This window comes from Schistocerca gregaria, chromosome 2 (assembly GCF_023897955.1).
Source record: "Schistocerca gregaria isolate iqSchGreg1 chromosome 2, iqSchGreg1.2, whole genome shotgun sequence".
In the NCBI taxonomy this organism is placed as follows: domain Eukaryota; kingdom Metazoa; phylum Arthropoda; class Insecta; order Orthoptera; family Acrididae; genus Schistocerca; species Schistocerca gregaria.
In genome coordinates this window covers 1,029,186,724-1,029,210,678 of record NC_064921.1, presented here as the reverse complement: position 1 = coordinate 1,029,210,678, position 23,955 = coordinate 1,029,186,724, and the positions used below count along the sequence as shown (strand labels likewise).

Genomic DNA, 23,955 nt, shown 5'->3' with positions numbered 1-23,955 from the left:
AAAAAGTGTGCCGCCAGACTGAATTCCGAATTATGTTGCAAAATCAGAGAATTATGAGTCACATTTTTCGTGTATAGTAGGACGAAGATACAATGGGCCTTTGATGTTCATAACATTTGGTGTCGTTGTGTTTATTGGTCCACAATTTGTGGAGTGACGTAATCGAAATACGTCCATGACGTGCGGAGAACTTTCGTTTGCATATTCGGTTAAAGATACCGAATTGTGTCGAAAGCCCACTTTTATTAACTAATCCGAGTACAATATTGATATCACTTCAGAGGAAATGTCACTAAAATATGACCATTTTTACGGAAAATTTTGACCCAAGGATGGATTTTAACACGATCTGGTTTCGATTTCATTGACATATTCTGAAGTAAGGAGAAAGAGTTCATGGCAACTAAGAATAGAGTGACTGAAACTAATAGCGTCGCTATGAGGATGCAAATCGTGTTTACTTTAAATACACGCAGTAACGGTCGTAAACAATAATTGCCTTTGATATGGGTCCTGATGAGTTGATGATAGTCAAGAATGCCTTTACGGCGACAAAGACGCCATTATCAGCACCTCAATGAGTTTGAATGAGGTCGTGTAATAGAGCTATGAGGAGGCGGGTGTTCCTTGTACGATATTGCAGAAAGACTTGGCAGGAATGTAGCCACTGTATATGATTGCTGGCAGCGGTGGTCACGAGAATGTACGGGCGCAAGAAGACCGGGCTTTGGACGGCCACATGGGACTACCGAGAGGGAAGACCGTCGTGTTCGGAGTGTGAATCTGTTGCAACGTAGTGCATCTGTAGCAGCAACGAGAGAAACAGTTGGTTCCAAAGAGTCACAACGGACTGTTACAAATAGGTTAGTTAAGGACCGCTCCGAACCCGAAGTCCTGTCTGCGTATCACTGACTCCAAACCACCGCCCTTACCTACTTCGGCCAAACGAGAGCGCATTGGAGGGCAGAAAGTATGCCTGTTGTGTTTTCCGAATAAAGCTGCTTCTGCCTCGGTGCTAGTGATGGCCGTATGTTGGTTTCAAAGAGCATAGTTGAGAGCCTGCAACCAACCTGTCTCGTGCTAGGCACACAGAGCCTGCATTTCGAGTTTTGGTCTGGGATGCGACTTTTTATGACATCAGGCGCATTCTCCTTGTTACCCAACGCACCTTGACTGCAAATCTGTGCGTCAGTGTGATGATTCGGTTTGTTGTGCTTCCATTCATGAACAGCATTCCGGGGGATGTTTTCCAACAGGATAACGCCACCAAAATATTACTGTTGCAGTGCAACATCCTCTACAGAGTGTCGACATGTTGTGTTCGCCTGACCGATCACCAGATTTGTCTCCAGTTGAGAACATACGGGACATCATCGGACGACAACTCCAGCGTCATCCACAAACAGAGCTAACCGTTCATGTATTGACCCTTGTGCAACAAACTCCATCCGACAGGCTGACATCCATCATTTGTACCAAAAAAACGCTTGCATTCAACATTCTAGCGGTAGCACCGGTTATGAATGAAACATCATTAACCTTACATTAACCTGTAATCTTGAAATGCTAAGCAAATGTATTTGCGAAATTTCTTTGCTCTACGTTAATTATTTTTGGTGCTGTGATTTTTTTTCCGTCGATGCATAAGGTTGCTTGAAACGGATTTTAAATGAGCGCAACGTTATGATCACTTGTAATATCTTGGCAAAAGCTATAAGTGTGTTTGTGTCGTCCCTTACAGAAATCTACACCTACATCTACATCTACATAGTTACTCTGCAATTCACACTTAAGTGCCTGGCAGAAGGTTCATCGAACCATTTCATACTACTTCTCTACCATTCCACTCTCGAATGGCGCGTGGGTAAAAGGAGCTCTGATTTCTCTTATTGTATTATGATGATCATTTCTCCCTACGTAGGTAGGTGTCAACAAGATATTTACACATTCGGAAGAGAAAGTTGGTGATTGAAATTTCGTAAATAGTTTTCGCCGCAAAGAATACCGCCTTTGTTTCAGTGACTGCCACCCCAACTCGCGTATCGTATCAGTGACACTCTCACGCCTATTGCGATATAACACGAAACGAGCTGCCCTTCTTTGCACTTTTTCGGTGTCCTCCGTCAATCCTACATTGTAAGGATCCCACACCGCTCACCAATATTCCAGCAGAGGACGGACAAGTGTAATCAAGTGTAATGTAGACTGTCTCTTTAGTGGGTTTGTCGCATCTTTTAAGTGTTCTGCCAACAAAGCGCAGTCTTTGTTTCGCCTTCCTCACAATATTATTTATGTGGTCTTTCCAATTTAAGTTGCTCGTGATTGTAATTCCTAGGAATTTAGTCGAATTGACAGCGCTTAAATTTGTGCGATTTATCGTATACCCAAAATTTATCGGATTTCTTTTTGTAACGATGTGGATGACCTCGCACTTTTGTTTGGTGCCAATTGCCACTTTTCGTACCATACAGAAATTCTCTCTAGATTATGTTGCAATTGGAACTGATCGTCTGATGATTTTACTAGACGGTAAATTGCAGCGCCATCTGCAAACAATCTAAGGGGATGCTCAAATTATCACCTAGATCATTTATATAAATCAGGAACAGCAGACGGCCTATACCACATGCCTTAGGATATAAGACCTCACTTTGTAGATTCTAACACTCGTTTAACAATAACAATTGTCAAATATCTTCGGCTACTCATCGTGAAAAACCAAACTAGGTGCAGGAAGTGCGGATACTGAACTGAGATTCATTGGATGTATCCTACAGTCCTGTAATTAATCGATAAATAAAAAGGCATACAAATCCATCGTCTTGAGTATTGTTCGTTCATTTCGGACTCTATTTAGGATTAACAGAGGAGACAGAGGGATTCCAAAGAAGGGCGGTAAGTTCCCTCAATAGTTAGCACGCGCGACACCGCTACAGAATTTCTCGTCAAACTTCCGAGACAGACATCACAAGGGAGACTATGGACGTAACACAGAAGTTAACTATTGAAATTCCGACGGCGAGGGGCTTGAGAAAATTGAGGTACACATTAACTTTTCTCAACACGTCTCGCGAAATGACTATGATACGAAGGTCAGAGAAACTCGTGCTCATACGAAGATTTATCGACAGTGGTTGTCCACGAGGATCATTTACGAATGGAACACGATATATGGGGGAAGAAGAGATGATTTTACTCTCCGCCACGTACTCTGAAGTGCAAACCCAGAAGGTAGTAGGTCAACTCGAGGTGGCACCACAATATATCCGCCTCAGGCAGTAACGTAGTCGTAAAAGTCTCGAGAAATAGAGAATTACTGATTTTACGCCAAAGGTCATCCGTAGAAATATCTTCTGTTAGCTGACCCACAAACTGACTATGGTACTATGGACCTTTCAGATGACATGTTGATAACAATTTTGTTGGAACAGGAACATCGCAAATCATATCAAGTTGCATTTAAGACCACGTGAATCTAATGTCTGAGTCACAAGCCCGTGACGCAACTGCTGTTGCCTCTGTCGCACTAGGAGAGGAAGGTGGCGGAGCGATTGCCTCGGTTACGTTTCTCTCCCCCCCCCCCCCCTACCCCCTCCCCCCTCCCCCCGAGAAAGAACACTGTTACTCATTTGACAGCTGGTTGACTGGACCTGGGGCCGTACTGGAAGAACTGTAACGAGAAGTAAGCCCCCCCCCCTTCCCTCCCCCTTACGAGGATTGAACCCGGGACCACAAGGAACGCCGCCATCTGTGGCCGAGCAGTTCTAGGCACTTCAATTCGGAACCGAGCTGCTGCTACGGTCGCAGATTTGACCCTGCCTCGTCCATGGATGTGTGTGATGTCCTTAGGTTAGTTAGGTTTAAGTAGTTCTAAGTCTAGGGGATTGATGACCTCAGATGCTAAGTCCCATAGTGCTCAGAGCCATTTCAACCATTTTTGCCACCAGGACCCGAACCTAGTGCCCTAACCGCCACACTACCACGGGTACTGTAAATATCCGACAAATGCGAAAAAGAGATTGGTGAATGGAACTTTCTGATTTTTGTTTAAGGATTGTCAAAAAGAAGTGTGTTACTGCCTGTACATATGTTAAAACGTCGTTCGTGGACAATATACATTCGCACGTGTTGAGTTTAAAAAATCTATGTTACTCAAATTGAAAATTAATAAGTAGCATAAAATGTGAGTGGACACTTTCTGCCTGGTACATCTGGAAGTAATTTTTGTATGATAAAACTCTCAGCGGTGAAGTTTACTGACTATGGGCTCAGTCTGCGAAGTTGAAATTTTTCTGTGGGTTCTACGAATCCGTTGAGTTAAAACAAAAGTACCAACCCCATGGACGTGACGAAGAATCATATTTCTTACGACGACAAAAAAAAAGTGAACATAAAGTGAGAATACTGGCGGAGCAAAAATGTTTTGACTCTCAGGAATTACAGTTAAACCACTTGTAGACAGCGGCTAACGCCACAGTTTACTCTCTTCGTGTCGTCGTGAAGTCATACAGCTTCATTGGTAGGCGTTCTGGGAGAGACTTCCATTTTAAGAATTTCGTGACTTGTAAAGTACCTCGCAGATCCAGATTCGCAACTTTTTCTTTAACTTTTAAATAGCCCTTCTTTCCGAAAGTGGAAATAAAAGCACCTCGCTTCGTCTTTAATTACAGAGACAAAAGAAAATCTAATTACTGTAAAGCGATGTTAATTATTTTAATACCCTTTTAGTGCAAGAAGTCTAAAATCCATTACTTCCTCGCGACACGAGTTGGAAAACAGAGTTCATTAAAAGTTTATAGGCCATTGCGGAGGAATGTTCTTGAAGGACATCCGATTAACTATGGCAAAGATAAATTAAGGTAGAAATTAATAATTTCTCAGTGGTTATTTTGATGTTGTGAATCCGTTATTTGACTAGTTGTGTAGACACTAAGAGCAAACATTATGGAGTGATAGTGTTTTACTTTTATTGTTCTCTTTGCAAGCTCGGCAGATAGTCAGTTGGTTTTACTTGCCCTTGGGTTTGCAAATAAGTGTCTTGAAGTGACTGTAAATACCGACAGAAATTTCAACGACGAAACAGAATTAAGCGATGCTTGATTGTTCACGTATTGAGATATTCCTGGGAATGATGAGAACGCTCTATATTCTTCAGTGAAGCGTTGTAATGAAAATAAGTCAGGAGGATTCTTGTACCCAGAACCATCATCATCATCTTCATCATCATCATCATCATTATCATCATCATCACCCGTTTGGCTACCAGGTGCGCTGCAGTGTATCACATTACAGTAATCACCCTGAACGACTGTGCCGAGATTGAAATATTAATACATGTAAGTTAATTCTTAATGTAAAAACAGCAACCAGCCTGTCTTAAAAATGGTATTTTATAAAAACAAATAGCGAATAGCACCGTTTCAAAGTGACACATTCATCATCAGAGGGCTGTTCACATTTAAAATTAAATCTCTCTTAGGAAATACATGCGTTGTTGTCTGATTTTCGTCGTAGTGAATGGTCCATGGGCTAATGATTCCTCATTGCGAAATAATGACGTAATAGAATGGGTTATTTGCTCTAATTCGACCTAACAATGAATTCAAACTGTGTGGTAGGTACATGAATCTGACTGAGGAGATGCAAATACGCGAGGACTACTCGGCAAGTAGGCCTGATTGTTCGCGAAATGGAAACCACACCTAAAATCAAAACAGCTCAATTTGCAGCTGTTAGCTACTCGTTCCAGCTACTTCACTACGTAGTCGCGCACCGACTTAGGTAATTGTCGTAGCTTTGCACCAACTTCTCAACATCCTCGTCATAGAGTGCAGCATCCTGTGCTTTCCTGCAATTTTGTGTGATGGACTGTAGCTCGCTGTCTTTGCCAAAATGCTGTCTTCGCGATTCATTTGAGCAGAGATAAAAATCAGAAAGTGCCAAGTCAGGGCTGTGTGGTGGCTGATTAAAAATTTCCCATCTGAAAAGCTGCAGGAGCGTCCTCATTTCCTCTGCAGTGTGCGGCCGAGAACAGTCATGAAGAGGGAAATTCATGACATTTATGTTGTGTGGGGTTGCATGAAATTAGGCGAAATCTCCGGACAGACATCCATACTTGGCGGGAGAAACTATTTTCTAGGCTTCTTGAATGCGCTCACTGAGCACTGAGATCTGAGAAGACCCATGTGACGATATCTACAGCAATACTAGAGCCACTGCCCAAGACACATGTGCAAAGCTTAATAGGATTTTAGCTGTGGTTTCCGTTTCCCTGCAGATCATTCCTTAACAGCGAGCAAAAGTCCAACTGGACGTAGAAGACGCTCCACTAAACAATTTGCGGTAGGGAACCTGGGGTCAGAGAAGCCAGCTTAAGGATATAACAGAAATAAAATGACAGTACTGTGTACCTTCTTATTTACATTAGTTAAACTTAAACTGCAAATAACATAATTACCGCAATGAACGTATCTTACAAAGTGTGCTGAAACTGATGGCCATCAGCCTCAATGCAAGCACGACATCGGCGAACAAGATTCTGATGCACTCTGACAAATATCCCTGGCTTGTTTCGAATCACAGCACAGGCATCTACAATTCTGGCAACTAATAGCATCTCCGTATCCACTGGAATGTCATACACAAGTTACTTTAGATATCCCCATAGGAAATAATCAAGGCGATTCAAGTCATCTGATTTTGCAGGCCATGGAATAAGATATCCCCTTCCAGTCCAGCAACCAGGAAATACCTCCTAGTAATCAGACTCGCCCTCCTCGTATCCTTTCAGGAAATGATGAACGCACACATAAATAAACAGCGCAGTGTGCGCAAACTTGTACGCATGTTAGTTGTTAATTAGCTGGAAAACAGTAATGCTAGACAAAGTGATAGACAAGTTTACTTCCATATCTCCTTAAGCTGCCTTCTCCGACCCTCGGTTTCCTTCCTCAACTTGTTCAGTGGATCATTCTGAATGTCCTGTTACATTTTTGCATGCCCTTACAGAAACACACTGTATGAATTTAAACTTTTAGCATGCTACCACCAGTTTAATTAGTATCAACTGTCGAAGAATCGATGAGTATAAAATTGTTTCTCATCACTTGTCCCTTGTGCAGTAATTAGAATAACTCAAATTATCAGAAAGCTTTGATAATATCCACTGCCACATGTACAGTTTCGTGTACTTTCGTGATGTGCTCCTTCTTAACCAGCATGGATTCCGAAAACATTGATCACGTAAAATGTAAATCGCACTTTTCTCACATGGTACCCTGAAAGCTAGGGATCAAGGAAGGCAGGCAGATGCAGAATTTCTCGAGTTCCGAAAGTCATTCGACACAGTACCACATCTACGCTCGTTGCAAAACAATGATCGTAAAATTCGTTACTGGACCTAGGACTTTTAGGTAGGGAGAAAGCAGCGAATTATATTGGATGGAGAGTCATCTAGAGATGACTATCAGGTGTGCTCCAGGGAAGTGTGTCGGGACTCTTGCTGCATATGTTGTTTATTTATGACCCTGCGGACAATATTAATATTAAACTTAGACTTATCGAAGATGATGTAGTCATCTGTTATGAAGCACTGTCTGAAAGAAACTGCGCAAATATTCAATCAGGAATTGGTAAAGTTTCAAAGTGGCACGAAGACTGGCAACTTGCTTTAAATATTCAGGCACGTAAAGTTGTACATTTTACAAAAGGGAAAGGAACATAGTATCCTTTAACTGTAATATCTATGTCTCACAGTTGAAATCGATCGGACAAATACCTAGCTGTAACAGTTCATAGCAATATGAAAAACAACGACCTTACAGGGTCTGTAGTAGGTGACGCAGGTGACAGACGGTGGTTCATTGGTAGAATACTTGGGGAGTGCGGTCAGTCTACAAAGGACACTTCATTCAGATGGCTCGTCCGACCCATTGTAGATTATTTATTAAGTGTGCTGGACCCTTCCCATATATCATTGACAGCGGTTGTAGGGACAAAAAAGGGCAGCACGAATGATCACAGGTCCGTCAGACCTTTGGGAGAGTGTCACGAAGGTGCTAGAAGAACTAAACTGACATACGCTCGAAGACAGACTCAAACTATCCCGAGAAAATCTACATAGAAAATTTCTATGACCAACTTCTAAGTGATGGTTCTAGGAATATACACACACCAAAAAAGGATTTTCATCTCCCCGATTCTCAGAACTCCTGAAAATGATAGTAGTGTTTGATTTGTGGGGCGCTCAACTGCGCGGTAATCAGTGCCCGAGAACTCCTGAAGAAAGACGTTGACTGTGGATATTGTAACACAGTCCCTTTGACTGTTCAGAGATGTCACTAAACCCGCCCAAAGATGTAAACAACCATGCATGTGCAGCGCCTATTACACGCAGAGGGTCCGACAGCAAATCAGTTCCAGTCATTCCACCAGGAAGGAAATACACGGCTCGTGTTGTCTGTAGTTCAACCATGCCTAGACGGTCAATACCGTGGTTCGATCGCGTCCACATTCTTACTTTGTGTCAGGAAGGGCTCTCAACAAGGGAAGTGTCCAGGCGTCACGCAGTGAACCAAAGCGATGTTGTTAGGACATGGAGGACATACAGAGAGACAGGAACTGTCGATGACATGCCTCGCTCAGATCGCCCAATGCTGCAGTGGATGACCGCTACCTACGGATTATGGCTCGGAGAAACCCAGAAAGCAACGCCACCTTGTTGAATAACGCTTTTTGTGCAGCCACAGGACGTCGTGTTACGACTCAAACTGTGTGCAGTAGGCTGTGTGACGCACAACTTCACTGCCGACGTCCATGGCAAGGTCCATCTTTGCAACCATGACACCATGCAGCGCGGTACAGATGGACCAACAACATGCAGAATAGACCACTTACGACTGGCATCATGTTCTCTGCACCGATGAGTGCCGCATATGCCTTCAACCAGACAATCGTCGGAGACGTGTTTGGAGGCAACCTGATCAGGCTGAACGCCTTAGATACACTGTCGAGCGAGTGCAGCAAGGTGGAGGCTCCCTGCTGTTTTGGTGTGGTATTATGTGGGGCCGACGTACGCCACTGGTGGTCATGGAAGGCGCCGTAATGGTGGTACGATACTTGAACGCTATCCTACGACCGATAGTGCAACCTTATCGGCAGCATATTGGCAAGACATTCTTCTTCACACACGACAATTCGCACCCCCATCGTGCACATCTTGTGAATGACTTCCATCAACACGACATCCCTCGACTAGAGTGGCCAGCATGTTCTCCAGACACGAACCCTATCGAACATGCCTGGGATACAGTGAAAGGGGCTGTTTATGGACGACGTGACCCACCAACCACTCTGAGGGATCCACGCCGAATCGCCGTTGAGGAGTGGGACAATCTGGACTAAGAGAGCCTTGATGAACACGTGGATAGTATGCCACGACGAATACAAGCATGCACCAATGCAAGAGGACGTGCTACTGGGTATTAAAGGTACAACAATCGGAACCACCACCTCTGAAGGTCTCAATATATGGTGGTACAACGTGCAATGTGTGTTTTTCATGAGCAATAAAAGGGGCAGAAATGATGTTTATGTTGATCTCTATTCCAATTTTCTGTACAGATTCCGGAACTCTAGGAACCGAGATGATGCAAACCTTTTTTATGTGTGTATTACAACCCCCCGCGTATCCCTGCCATAAAGATATCGAAGACAAGCTTAGACCGTTTATTGCAGGACGCACAGAGAAATGTATGTACAATCCTCGTCTCCCCAGTCGACACGTGAATGGCATAGGAATGGACCTAACGACTAGTACAGTGGGGCGTACTCTCTGCCATGAACTTCATAGTAGTTTAAAAGAGTATGATTGTAAATGTAGATTAGTGTAGATGTAGTGTGGAGGGGTTAAATATGACATATGGCAATAAGGATGAACCGAGGAGCGTGTAATACAGGGTGATTCAAAAAGAGAGAAAAGGTTGCAGTTGTTTATTACAAGAAAAGTATGAAAGATAAAAGTAAATTAAACATATCACTTGATTGAGGAAGGTTCAGAGTCTTACGTTTGCACAGACACTATACTATGCACTCTAGATCAGGACCTTGCTTTGCTCGAGAAACATCGAAACAGTAACCCATTTTATTCCACACGTCCCTGCTTATTAAATCAACAATTTCAACAGTTCAGTTTCTGGGATCTTGACGTGGAGCTGCCGTAGGGGAGGCAAAGACTCTGTCTTATATACCCTCACAGAAAAATATGGCAAGCTGCGGGTGAAGTTGCCTGGTGGGGCCAAAAGCAATGAACAAGAGCTTGTTGTCCATTTGTTGCAGTGCAACATTGTGGGACGGTGTTGTGAAAATAACGATGCACCCCAAGGTGAATGTTAGGTGGGGAGTCATTGTGCATAAAAATGATCATAATTGGAAATTCGTCAGGTTGAGGAAACAAGCAATTTTGCAACATGTCCAGGTAGGACATTCCTGTCACAGTTATTCTGCAAAAAAGAAAGATCAACAAACTTTGGAAACAGAGACGCCAGAAGACAGGTTCAGTTTCGGTAAGTTTCTTTGATGTTCGACGGCGACACCAGGATTCTGTGGCTCCAAAATTCTCAGATAGTGTCTGTTTACTTTACCAGTTAGATGAAACGTCGATTTGTCCAATCAGATGAGTCGTTCGGAAAAAGTGCCCTCTGCCATACACTGGACAACTGAAATGTAAAATTCGTTTCTTTTGCCACTGTCGCTGGGCCACAATTGTTGCTGTAACTATAGGCATCGTTTCAGAACACCTCACAATGTTGTTAGAGGAAGTTGAAATTCTTGGCTTGAAATTCCTGCCTTGAAGTTCCTGGTTGAAGTTCCTGGCCTGTCTTGTGGACTTCTGCGGGCTCCGTGTGAACGCATCTTGAATACACTGGACATTTTCATCTGACGTGCGTGCTCTTCCCTTTGCCTACGAAACCTACTTTACATAATCTGTCATGGCAGTCATAAATCTACTTGCGCAGAGGCGGCTTGTTGCTGAATCGACAACGGAAGGCACACTGCACTTGTACAGTTGACTGACTTTGCGCAAATTCCAACACACAGAATAACTTCTTGTGTGGTGTAGCCGAGATGTTGCAAGAAGCAAACAACGGCACAGTTGTGTCAAGACTTTCAACCTTCTTGTGTCTAGTGACATGCACAACGTGTCTCCACCTGTTATAGTCTGTCTGTAATATAAGTTGAAATCTTTTTGAATCATCCTGTACAAGTGCAGATGGATATAGGGAAAGAGGAGAGTGACATGGGAGTGTCCGCAAAGGTCAATAAACCATGTTAAGAAATTTAAAAATATTGCGTACATTTCACGAGAGGAGAAGATACGGCGTCTTCCTCCCCGTCTTGATGGAGTGCCATGTAGATAGCCGTCCGTCAGGCATGCTAAAGGGCCATTCGTTATCTCGTCTGGCCCGCGATCAATGTTGTCTGACAAGCTACACGGTAGCTTGCAGTTAAGGGCAAGCACTCCACTTAATGGAGCCGCTGAACGGACGTTACGTAGCGGATGAGGTCGCACTGACAGGAACTGAATAAGACATCCCGCGTGCGGTGGAGGGATGTAAGCAGACACTGCCAGCAGCTAGCTAGCAGGCTGGCTGTGTGGAGCTGGGGCGAGGCCCGCGTATTATTTTTCAGTTTCTGACTCGGGTCTGCCGTGATGGCGACATGTCGAGACGCACCTGTCAGCGAAGTGGGTGGTTGTCGTTTGGCGAAGGGCGGGAGGGGGAGGGGTGGTGAGGGGTGACTATGCGCCACTTGGAGCGGCTGCACTCACGTGTGAGGCGCCCATCTCACGTGAGCGATTCCGGGCGTATGCGTGTTGTGAGTTTATTGCACAGGCGCACGGCCGCAAGAGCTGTCGAGCAGGAAGACATCTCACTCAACTCGGGCGGTTAATTTGCTGTTTCGGGGTTTCATGCAATCTTTGTGGCTTCTCTAGTTTGGCTGAAAACATAGTAGGATATATATATATATATATATATATATATATATATATATATATATATATATATATATATATATATACGAGGGCTCTTGAGAAAGTAAGGAACGATAGGTCGCGAAACCACAGTGAAAATCAAAACTGTTTTATTTGCAACGGTTAGTTACACCTTCCAGCTACTTCTCTACACAATCGCCGCTCAGGCTTAGACATCTGCCGTAGAGTTGTGCCAATTTTTCAATTAGTAAAAGGCAGCCGCCAGTGCTTTTCGACGATTTTCTCCTCTGGACTGCAGCTCGTTGTTTGTGTCAAAATATTGTTTTCATAGCCAGCGGTTCATTTGAGTAGAGATGAACCTTAGGGGTAGCCAGTTACGGACTGTATTGTCGGTCATCAAACACTTCCCATCGAAAACGCTGCAGGAGCATCTTCATTGGCCCTGCAGAGTGCGGCCGAGAATTGTCGTGTAGAACGAACCGCATGAGAGTTATGTTATGTGGATTGCATGGCTTCAGTCGAAATCTTTCTCCAGGCCCTCATACTTGGCTGGAGACGCTAATTTATAGCCGTCTTTACGTTCTCACTGCGAGCTCAGAACTGAATAGAGCGACATTATGCGATCGACTGTCTTACTAGACACAGTGCCCAACGCATCTGTGGAAAGCTTCACCAGATTTTCACTGTATTTTCCATTTCACGACCGGTCTTTTCTTACTTTCCGAATAACCCTCGTATATATCAACAAAAAATTAAAACTTGTTTCGTACTGTGTAAATGCATTTACAGAACGTACGCAGTCTTGCTTCATTCAGAATTTCAGTCTAGGCCTGGAAAAAGCCGATCGGTTAAAACCGCTGCCTACGTTTAAGTTAATAACTGGTAGATTTCTGTATTTCTTTGGTCTCCATTATAACAAGCGTTCTCCGTTTTTTACTGACAACCGGGCAAAGGACCTGCATATCAATTTGCAATAGAAGCGGTGCTAAATTGTTTGGTTTTAAAATATAATACCTTTTTTCAATTAGTATCTTTTATTAGTAAACTTTCCATTGCTGTGATGTATTGGGAAAAGTGAGCAGTGCTATTTTAATAACAACGACGGCAGTGAGGAGCTACAGACAAAGATAGGACATAAGAATTGCAGAGACAATGAGGTACCTATTGCCCGTGTACAGTAACCTACTAGACAGTAGTTTGAGGGCAGCATGCAAGACTTGGCTGCATACAGCACTTTCTCACTATCATCCTCAGACATCGATTGTATTGCAGAATATCACAGTCCCTTGTACAGCAGCAATCTGCCCATTGCAGAATATCACAGTCCCTTGTACAGAAGCAATCTGCGCATTGCAGAATATCACAGTCCCTTGTACAGAAGCAATCTGCGCATTGCAGAATACCACAGTCCCTAGTACAGGAGCAATCTGTGCCGGGTAGCGGCAGTGAAGTGCAATGCTTTATTTGCTTCAAAAAGTTTAAAAATTTGTGACGTTATGTACTGAGAAGAAAACACCCACAAAGAGTCCCTAATCAGACGGTAGATTTACTGATATACCGTTAGTTGTACTGACATGTTAAAAACTACGATAACTACTGAAACGTTAGTATTATAATTGCAGATGCAATCCAAAAGCGACGATGCAAGAAAATAAATCAACTTGTGCCCTTCTGTTCACGCCGTCACCGCGCTCATCTCTTCAATCTTCGTCATCTTTGCTGGAGACAATGAGACCGATCAGTGTCAGTCTTAATCCAAATCGATCTGGATCTCCCATTCCTTCATCTTCATTAGAATTTTTCAATCTTTGTTCGGAGTCCACGTATACTATTTGCAACTAATAGCAATAGAAAACAAATCTGTCAGTTTAGAAACGGGGTATTTTGAGCGGTTTTAATAAAAAGATTCAACGTGAACGAAAAGACCTGTGTGTGTAAAGCAATCTAGACCACCACCTCTGAAGGTCTCGCTGTATGGTGGTACAACATGCAATGTCTGGTTTTCATGAGCAATAAAAAGGTCGGAAATTATGTTTATATTGAACTCCACTCCAATTTTCTGTACAGATTCTGGAACTCTCGGAACCGAGGTGATGCACAAATTTTCTTGATGTGTGTGAATGTAACTTCCAACCAACAATTCGATACATAATTAACATCACTTAAAAGTGACAAAACACATAGATCGTCTAAATGTGCAAAGATTAGCTAAGGTTGAAAAAATTATCTGTAACACAAATGAAACTTTAAACCAAGCTGGCTAGCATAGCCATTAAAATAAACGGCTCAGAACTAAAATAACTATACTAGCTGTTTGCCACTCTGTTCTCAAGTTACGAGTAGGCCCATTATGAACGAAATGAGCTTTAATGTGCTCTAAATTAGTAACAGAAAAATAAAGTGGCACGTTTCTTACAGCTGCTACTTCCTAACAGGAAGAACACCACTTTCTACCAGTAATCTCACGCCGGAGACAAGAAATCATTTGCGTGTAAACTGGCCGATGCTCACTGGTTTCTACATGCAGCACTGTAGATCCTCCACAAATGGGTTCCATGGGCCATTCGCCCATCCACTGTGAGTGCATGATAACCATGAAGACAGGATTTAGGAGACGCCTCCATTTATGCAAATTCTGACCACCAAACTCGTTTTACTTTGGACCTTGAATGGCGCCACACACGGCGGCTGTACCAGCTGGCCCCATCTAAAGGTTAGTGTGGCAATGGGTACACAGCTCACTGCGCCTCATTGCGTGCATAGCGGGCAGCGACACCGTGCATCTAGGAGTAGGAAGCAAATCTTTGGACAGATTGCAGGCCGTCTGGGCGGCATACAGGAGGAACAAGCCGATGCAGTCTTGCAATCAGACCGCAGTGTTCCCCAGACAAGTGAGTCAGGGAATGCAGACCTCTGCTCAGAATACAACCAGGTTCCGGAAGGTGCTTCCAGCCACCAGCTGCCAAATAATCGCCTGTCGCAGCTGCTCGATGACCTTCCACTTGTTAGTTGTGAGCAAAGATTGAGGCCGAGCCGAACCAGAGAGACGTAAAGTCAACACGCCAGAGCGCTCAAGTCCCAATTTGCGGGAAGCCGATCACAACATAGCTAGGCGATCAGCAGAGATGTGGTTTGCGCTTTTGGTTAGCTACCGAAAATGCGCTCGACTCAAATAATAATAACAATAAAGGTGATATCAGCACACACTTATTTATAGACATACTAAAGTGATAAGACATTTTAATACATTGTGTTTCGAGGGAGAGAAATTTAAGCTGCGCCAGTTCGGGATAATGCCGTGATAGGAACGAATGCTTTGTTCAGACAAGAGCATTGAGGCTGAGAAGACGTATGAGGGACTGTGTAAATTGATAAGACGAGGTGTGTGGAAATTCTTACATATGTCCGCAAATAGCCAGCTAAGCTGTATATAAACTGGTGGATCGCTTGTTGACCGAAATACGGGCTTACCGAGTATCGGGTCATATTTCTGAGTTGATTGCGGACTCATGTCAAACTCATAATAATGTTTTCAGGTTTCAGCTGGCGAAGCAAATTTCAGCCAGTCTCACGCCAAATCTCCTGACATTCTCTCGAAAAACACGCTACAGGAAAAACAAAAACAACAACGAGAATCCATTATGAAGCGATGGGCAACGACAGATCATCATAATCTTGATCAACAATGTGGCGGATAGCTTGGTAGCGGTCATGACGGACATATTTCATTTTTCACTTGCGAATGGGATACATCCCGTTCAGTGGGAAAGAATCATAGTCCGACGTGTTCGTAAGAAGCCCGTTGTACTCAAAACGCTAGAACATATCATTCACAACCAAATTACTGTATAGAAAATCAAATTCAGGTTATATTATAAATGTGTACTAAGTTAAGTGATACTCGAGAATGTGCCATAGATAGCTGTGAGGCAACAATACTGACACTACTAGAGTTCAGTTAAGCAACTGACACAGTTATCGAAGACATACAGCGCAGAAAAATGTGATTTCTAAAATTTCCACACATTGTGCTGACGTCGTTTGTAATCCTGTTGAGAAGCAAACTGCAGCATGTCGTTTATGGGGAAGAAAAGTTGTCCTGCAAGCATATTATCTCTTAAATGTCACTATGGTAAGTCATTGTATATCAGTGCCATATCATGGGTTACGTTCCTCTTTCAAAAATATTCCATGCCGACAACCAGCAGCTCCTCACAAGTGTCTACATCTACATTCTACATTCATACTCCGCAAGCCACCCAGCGGTGTGTGGCGGAGGGCACTTTATGTCATTACCTCTCTTTCCTGTCCCAGTCTCGTATGGTTCGCGGGAAGAAAGACTGTCTGAAAGCCTCCGTGCGCGCTCGAATCTCTCTAATTTTACATTCGTGATCTCCTCGGGATGTATAAGTAGGGGGAAGCAATATATTCGATACCTCATCCAGAAACGCACCCTGTCGAATCCTGGCAAGCAAGCTATACCGCGATGCAGAGTGCCTCTCCTGCAGAGTTTGCCACTTGAGTTTGTTAAACATCTCTGTAAGCTATCACGGTTACCAAATAACCCTGTGACGAAACGCGCCGCTCTTCTTTGGATATTCTCTACCTCCTCCGTCAACCCGATCTGGTACGGATCCCACACTGATGAGCAATACTCAAGTATAGGTCGAACGAGTGTTTTGTAAGCCATTTCCTTTGTTGATGGACATTTTCTAAGGACTCTCCTAATGAATCTCAACCCGGTACCCGCCTTACCAACAATTAATTTTATCTGATCATTCCACTTCAAATCGTTCCGCACGCATACTCCCAGATATTTTACAGAAGTAACTGCTACCAGTGTTTGTTCCGCTATCATATAATCATATAATAAAGAATCCTTCTTTCTATGTGTTCGCAATACATTACATTTGTCTATGTTAAGGGTCAGTTGCCACTCCCTGCACCAAGATCCTATCCGCTGCAGATCTTCCTGCATCTCGCCACAATCTTCCAATGCTGCAACCTCTCTGTATACTACAGCATCATCCGCGAAAAGCCGCATGGCACTTCCGACACTATCTACCAGATCATTTATATATATTGTGAAAATCAATGGTCCCATAACACTCCCCTGTGGCACACCAGAGGTTACTTTCACGTCTGTTGACGTCTCTCCATTAATAACAACATGCTGTGTTCTGTTTGCTAAAAACTCTTCAATCCAGCCACATAGCTGGTTTGATATTACGTAGTTTCCTTACTTTGTTTATCAGGCGACAGTGCGGAACTGTATCGAACGCCTTCCGGAAGTAAAGAAAAATAGCATCTAGCTGGGAGCCTGTATCTAATATTTTCTGGGTCTCATTAACAAATAAAGCGAATTGGGTCTCACACGATCGCTGTTTCCGGAATCCATGTTGATTCCTACAGAGTAGGTTCTGGGTTTCCAAAAACGACATGATACTCGAGCAAAAACATGTTCTAAAATTCTACAACAGATCGACGTCAGAGATATAGGTCTATAGTTTTGCGCATCTGCTCGACGACTCTTCTTGAAGACTGGGACTACCTGTGCTCTTTTCCAATCATTTGGAACCTTCCGTTCCTCTAGAGACTTGCGGTACACGGCTGTTAGAAGGGGGGCAAGTTCTTTCGCGTACTATGTGTAGAATCGAACTGGTATCCCGTCAGTTCCTGTGGACTTTCCTCTGTTGACTGATTCCAGTTGCTTTTCTATTCCTTGGACACTTATTTCGATGTCAGCCATTTTTTCGCTTGTGCGAGGATTTAGAGAAGGAACTGCAGTGCAGTCTTCGTCTGTGAAACAGCTTTGGAAAAAGGAATTTAGTATTTCAGCTTTACGCGTGTCATCCTCTGCTTCAATGCCATCGTCATCCCGGAGTGTCTGGATATGCTGTTTCGAGACACTTACTGATTTAACGTAAGACCAGAACTTCCTAGGATTTTCTGTCAAGTCGGCACATAGAATTTTACTTTCGAATTCACTGAACGCTTCACGCATAGCCATCCTTACGCTAACTTTGACATCGTTTAGCTTCTGTTTGTCTGAGAGGTTTTGGCTGCGTTTAAACTTGGAGTGAAGCTCTCTTTGCTTTCGCAGTAGTTTCCTAACTTTGTTGTTGTATCACGGTGGGTTTTTCCCGTCCCTCACCGTTTCACTCGGCACGTACCTGTCTAAAACCCATTTTACGATTGCCTTGAACTTTTTCCATAAACACTCAACATTGTCAGTGTCGGAATAGAAATTTTCGTTTTGATCTGTTAGGTAGTCTGAAATCTGCCTTCTATTACTCTTGCTAAACAGACAAACCTTCCTCCCTTTTTTTATATTCCTATTAACTTCCATATTCAGGAATGCTGCAACGGCCTTATGATCACTGATTCCCTGTTCTGCACATACAGAGTCTAAAAGGTCGGGTCTGTTTGTTATCAGTAGGTCCAAGATGTTATCTTCACGAGTCGGTTCTCTGTTGTCAGGCATGAAGATATCAATAACAGCCTTGTCCAGATTATTTGTTATCGCATGACATTGTTGGCTGGGAGACATTGGGATTGGGTAAAGCCACCTAAGTGGGCGAAGGTTTTTTTTTTCTTTCGCGCACAATGTCATCGTTCCTACGCGATGTTTGAGGATTGTATGTTAAGCGTAACTTTATGAGCTTTATGCCACTAGCTCTTCTCCACTTGCCAGCCAAAGATTAGCGGTGAAACTTTGTTCCAATCCCGGTTTCGAACCAACTTACCGCCAAATCGAGCTCCCCGCAAAGACTTGCCTTACCGACCTCGCATACGGAGAGAGTTTTCGTGAGTGATCATACAACGATCTCTCTTCAGTGTCCAGAAGTATGAAAAATCTGTGACTTAATCTAAAAATGAACATGTTACAATAAATTTTAGTATTCCACAAGAAATTAATTATTTCTGAACCAAACGAACAATTGCATCCTATTCTTCTCGACAGTATCCCACAACCGCATGATAAACGTGAAGGAGTTGGCTGTAAGTCTGAATGAACACCTTGCCTCTGTCTATCCAGATGTTTCGAACATTTTTCTACTGGATGTGAAATGTAAACTTCTGCGCTCACTCGTTAAGCCACCATTGCGATGCCATTCACCACATCACGTGAAATGAAAACTCTACAAGATTAGACCTAATCATTAACGAGTGTGTGCGTTACATTAGCAATATCCCAATATCCGTATCTCTGAACGTGTCACTGCTTCATAGGCCCAGTCACGACGGCTGGATCCATACAATTTGTGGCTCTAGCAGACACTACGTCTACTTCATCGGCTCTGTAGTGCGCCTACACTCCAGTATCTCGTTACAGAGCCCTATCATCAAAATCGCAACACAAAGTCCGTTTACCCAATGCAGAGTAAACATTAATAAAGCTTGAAACGTCCCCTTGGAAAAATTATACACGACTGTGCTTAAACTGACACACAATATTTTTAGCGCAACGCAGTCTGACTTTCAATAATCCCTACAAAAGAATGGCCCTGACTAACATTAACCTATACCTTTCACAAATCACTTACTTCTCAAAAAATCTTCGTTACTCGAACTACTGCAATACAGCGAGCACCACTACTGCCAGCTAAATAAAAGATTCAAACTACGGAAGGCACTAACTACTGATAGGCACAGTTAGCAAATGAAAGATTTTAATAGAGAACAAACAATGTATTTACCTTAATAATCATTATATATATATATATATATATATATATATATATATATATATATATATATATATATATATATATATATCAGTATATGACATCAATTCTTACAAATTTCAAAACTCCGCCATCTCTCTCCCCACGTCCATCACTGCTGGCGGCTCACCTCCAACTGCGCAACACTGCGCGCTGTTAGCATGCAGCCGCCAAACACTACAATGGCGAGTATTACAATAATACCAACCAGCCACTGACTGCACACAGCACAGCCAGCGATTTTCATACAGAGCGCTACGTGGCGTTACCAATAAGAAAACCTAAACAGCCTACTTACAAGCTGACAAACTTCAGGGACGTATTTCTGACTGTAAACGAAGGAGAAAAGATGCTATGAACATGTGTCCGTAAATGCAGCATTGCCACCGTGGATGGCGCTCACGAATATCTATTCCTCTGACCACGAGTCATGCCTTCCTTGTGTGTTGCAGGTTGTGTGATTGACGCAGCGTACTGCAAGCAGCAGAATGGACCGTTATTCATGTCGAGAAAAAGCCGAGGTGGTGTTTGTGTACGGCTAAGCAGATGGAAACAGACGAGAGGCAGCACGGCTATACTAAAACAAGTACCCTCACCGACACTAAACACAACGACATCACACAACACTGCAAGCCCGTTTCGGGCATTCGTGTGCTCAATGGTCCTTCCAGACATACGAACGAGCGGGGAGGCGGCGGACTGTGCCCACACCATACTTAGAGGACCGGGCTCTCTAGGGTATTGAGATGGACACCAGCACAAGCTCCAAGCAAGTGACCCGACAACGTGATGTAAGCCAGAGTACGCCTATGTGGATCCTACATGACTATCGCTGCTGTCACTGTCATATGAAGTTCCATGGAGGCCACTCTGAACATGTTGTGACGTGGATGCCATGCAGCTCAGTACTGTGTTCCGGGGTGATTTGTTATCGTAGCACGCACAGAGTTCATTTCCGGTAACATATTCATAGGACCATTTTTCCTCCATTTTCAAACAGGAAGCCGTTCCTGCAGTTTGTCGGTTTTATTAATATTCACCCTGTATACTTACTAGCTGTACTCCCCCACAGAACCAGCCGGGGTGGCCGAACGGTTCTAGGCGCTATAGTCTGGAACCGCGCGACCGCTACGGTCGTAGGTTCGAATCCTGCCTCGGGCAGAGATGTGTGTGATGTCCATGCGTTAGTTAGGTTTAAGTAGTTCTAAGTTCTAGGGGACTGATGACCTCAGCAGTTAAGTCCCGTAGTGCTCAGAGCCATTTGAAGCATTTTCTCCCACAGAACAAAAACATTTGCCAACTCTCTGTTGTTGTTGCAGGCCTATGTAAAAAGCTACCCAGCACTGTGTGCACAAATCAAATCCTATAGCGCTTAAGAATGATGAGAAGTGCTTCTATTTGTCAGCATCTCTTACTGTTACTATCTCATTCATTCCTTCCCATGTGCTTCAGTACTACAACATGAGATTCCCACAGTCCTTCCGATATTAACAGAAATATATTTCTCCGTGCTGAATCACTTTATAAACTACATTTTCGCATCACACTGGATTTTACTAGCGTATCTTACGTGTTGAAGTATGGTAACTTTGAACATCTGTAGTCGGGGAAAAGGGTAAAGTTATCAAGAAAATTTCAAGGATGTTTGGCACCGGTATCTCATGAACTTATACGGTACAAATTACACCCATTTGTTGTGCCTAACTGTTTAAGAATATTTGTCTCGAATTTAGTTTTTGGGGTGTTTCTCAATAACGGATAAAGTTTCTTGAAAACTGGAAGATGACACTTCTAGATAAACGCCTAGAGAATATCCGTTAAAATTTAAGCAATTGGCTGCGGTTTGTTATTTATGTATCTGCTGCTGACGGCGAGAAAATGGTGAAAAACGCTTTTTTCGGGTTTTCTCAGGGACGGCCCATGAACTACAATAAAAGTTGCCCCCTTAAGGCCCTTAAGGATCACCTTAGTAGTACGAAGAGAACCAACCGATTTGACCCATTTTCCTAATCTAGTGGAAGTGTGCAGTATTCAAAAATCAACGCAGTGCTGTAGGATAGATACACTAAGAAGATCGTTCTGTTGGATATACGAAAATACAGAAGGATTCGCAAAAGAGGCTTTTGCGAATGAGTAGTGACTAGAGTTGTAAAATTGCAGTTGGATGCCGTAGACTGTAATAAGTAAGCGTAGAATACAGCAGTTTTCCTAGTAGCCTTGGTTGATTAAGAAGGTAGCGACGTTGCCTGTACGTTAGATGTGTAGCATTCAGGGGATTACCTTGTATCTATCGCTTTCTTCAGGTACCCGATCAGTGTATTCTCCTATAAACCGGACGTGGTGAACTGTCGAGAAACGGAGTGCGGATTTATACGGAAAATTTATGATCTACATAGTTATCCTCCTGTGTGTTAGTTAAAAATACAGTAGTTACAGAAAAATATAAACTGTCAGTTTATAATTCAACTTTATTAGAAAATTGTTGATGTGCAAATTTGAAAAAAAAGGAATGTTGTTGAAAAAAAAGAAAACACAAATCTTGCATACGTCGGTGAGAAACGCAATTCCCTAGAAAAGAAAGTAAAAATAATAAAAAAATACAAAACAAAAATATATCAATAATCACTTAAATATTTATAGGATCTCATATAAAAGATGTTTCTGTTATTGAAAAAGAGATGTCTCTTTTATCAATAATAGCAGCAACATCTTGCCTTTGATCATATTGATTATAAAATAACAATAATTAAACATACTTTTTTATATTTGTGCATGTAAGTTGTACTTGCATCTATAGTAACTGTTTTAGTTACAAGAAACTGCAGAAGGTATGCGGCGAACTAATTTTTATTACTTACAATCGCAATTTATATTCTGTAGTGCTGTGAGATACACAGTGGGCTAACACTGTCAATGCGCGATTATAATTATGTGGAAAACAAACAACAAAATTAACAAATAAACTAGGATAAATCGTCAGCTCCCAGTTTCTCTTTTATACATTCATTTACGTTTCTTGCCCTCCCAATAATGCCAATACGACCAGTGATCGTGCAGCTTACTATGTCATTTATATACTATACAGAAACTATCGAACCGCAACTGCCGGCCGTTGTGACAGAGCGGTTCTGCATCTACATCTACATCCACACTCCGCAAGCCACCTGACGGTGTCTGGCGGAGGGTACCTTTAGTACCTCTATCAGTTCTCCCTTGTATTCCAGTCTCGTATTGTTCGTGGGAAGAAGAATTGTCGCTATGCCTCTGTGTGGGCTATAATCTCTCTGATTTTATCCTCATTGTCTCTTCGCGAGATATACGTAGGAGGGAGCAATATAGTGCTTGACTCTTCGGTAAAGGTATGTTCTCGTAACTTCAACAAAACCCCCTACCGAGCTACTGGTCGTCTCTCCTGCGGAGTCTTCCACTGCAGTTTATCTATCATCTCCGTAACGCTTTCGCGATTACTAAATGGCGCTTCAGTCCGGAACCGCGCTGCTGCTACGGTCGCAGGCTCGAATCCTGCATCGGTCATGGATGTGTGTGATGTCCTTAGGTTTAAGTAGTTCAAAGTCTAGGGGACTGATGACCTCAGATGTTAAGTCCCATAGTGTTCAGAGCCATTTGAACCATTTTGAACCGCAACTCCAGTGGTGACCAACCGCCACAGGCTTCAGTAGGAAGTGGGAGCGAAATTTGATCCCACTTGAATGGGACCCTCATCGAAAAGCTTACATTTAAAATAGATCTGTACAAAATTTGGCCATATTTCATGCTAAAGTGAGTGCTGGCACGTAGCCAAGCATTCGAAATTCTCTGGTGAAAGTTCGTTTACACGCCCATGTGTACTGGAATGTATTTGCCTTTATTATCGGACGTGCTTTGGAAGAGGAGGCGGAATCGCCAGAGACGCAGGACGTGTGTTCTCCCCGCGTTGGACCGGGGCGGGCACAGAGTTGCGTGAGAGAAGTTGGGGCCCCGTCAGGTCGGCTGCGGCGGCGCCGAACTTGGCGTCCCGCTGATGAATATGCATGGCGCCGCCGCCGCTGCGAGCGTCAAGGGCGGCCAGAAATTGCTGGCCACGCTTCACGTCATATACAAAACAGCGGGCGCCATCTTGCAGCGCTGCGGTCTTTCTAGGCTACAGCTCTCGTATCTCTGCTGACTCCTGATTTTTGATCGGCCTCTCCGCAGTATCTCCCGCGTTCGCAGCTGGGTGGTGAGTGCGGCTGACTG

The 23,955-nt window shown here is 43.3% G+C and overlaps 1 protein-coding gene across 1 annotated transcript in view; it reads right to left on the bottom strand.

Annotated features, from left to right (window-relative positions):
* LOC126336092 (uncharacterized) overlaps positions 1-23,752 on the bottom strand; it is a 194,321-nt gene extending 170,569 nt beyond the window's left edge. The window contains exons 1-2 of the mRNA XM_049999573.1: positions 23,653-23,752; positions 5,197-5,308 (exon numbers count right to left, since the gene is read on the bottom strand). Of these exons, the coding sequence (XP_049855530.1) occupies positions 5,197-5,308; positions 23,653-23,752 (212 nt within the window). The remainder of the gene's footprint in view (positions 1-5,196; positions 5,309-23,652) is intronic.
* Positions 23,753-23,955: the final 203 nt, after the last annotated feature.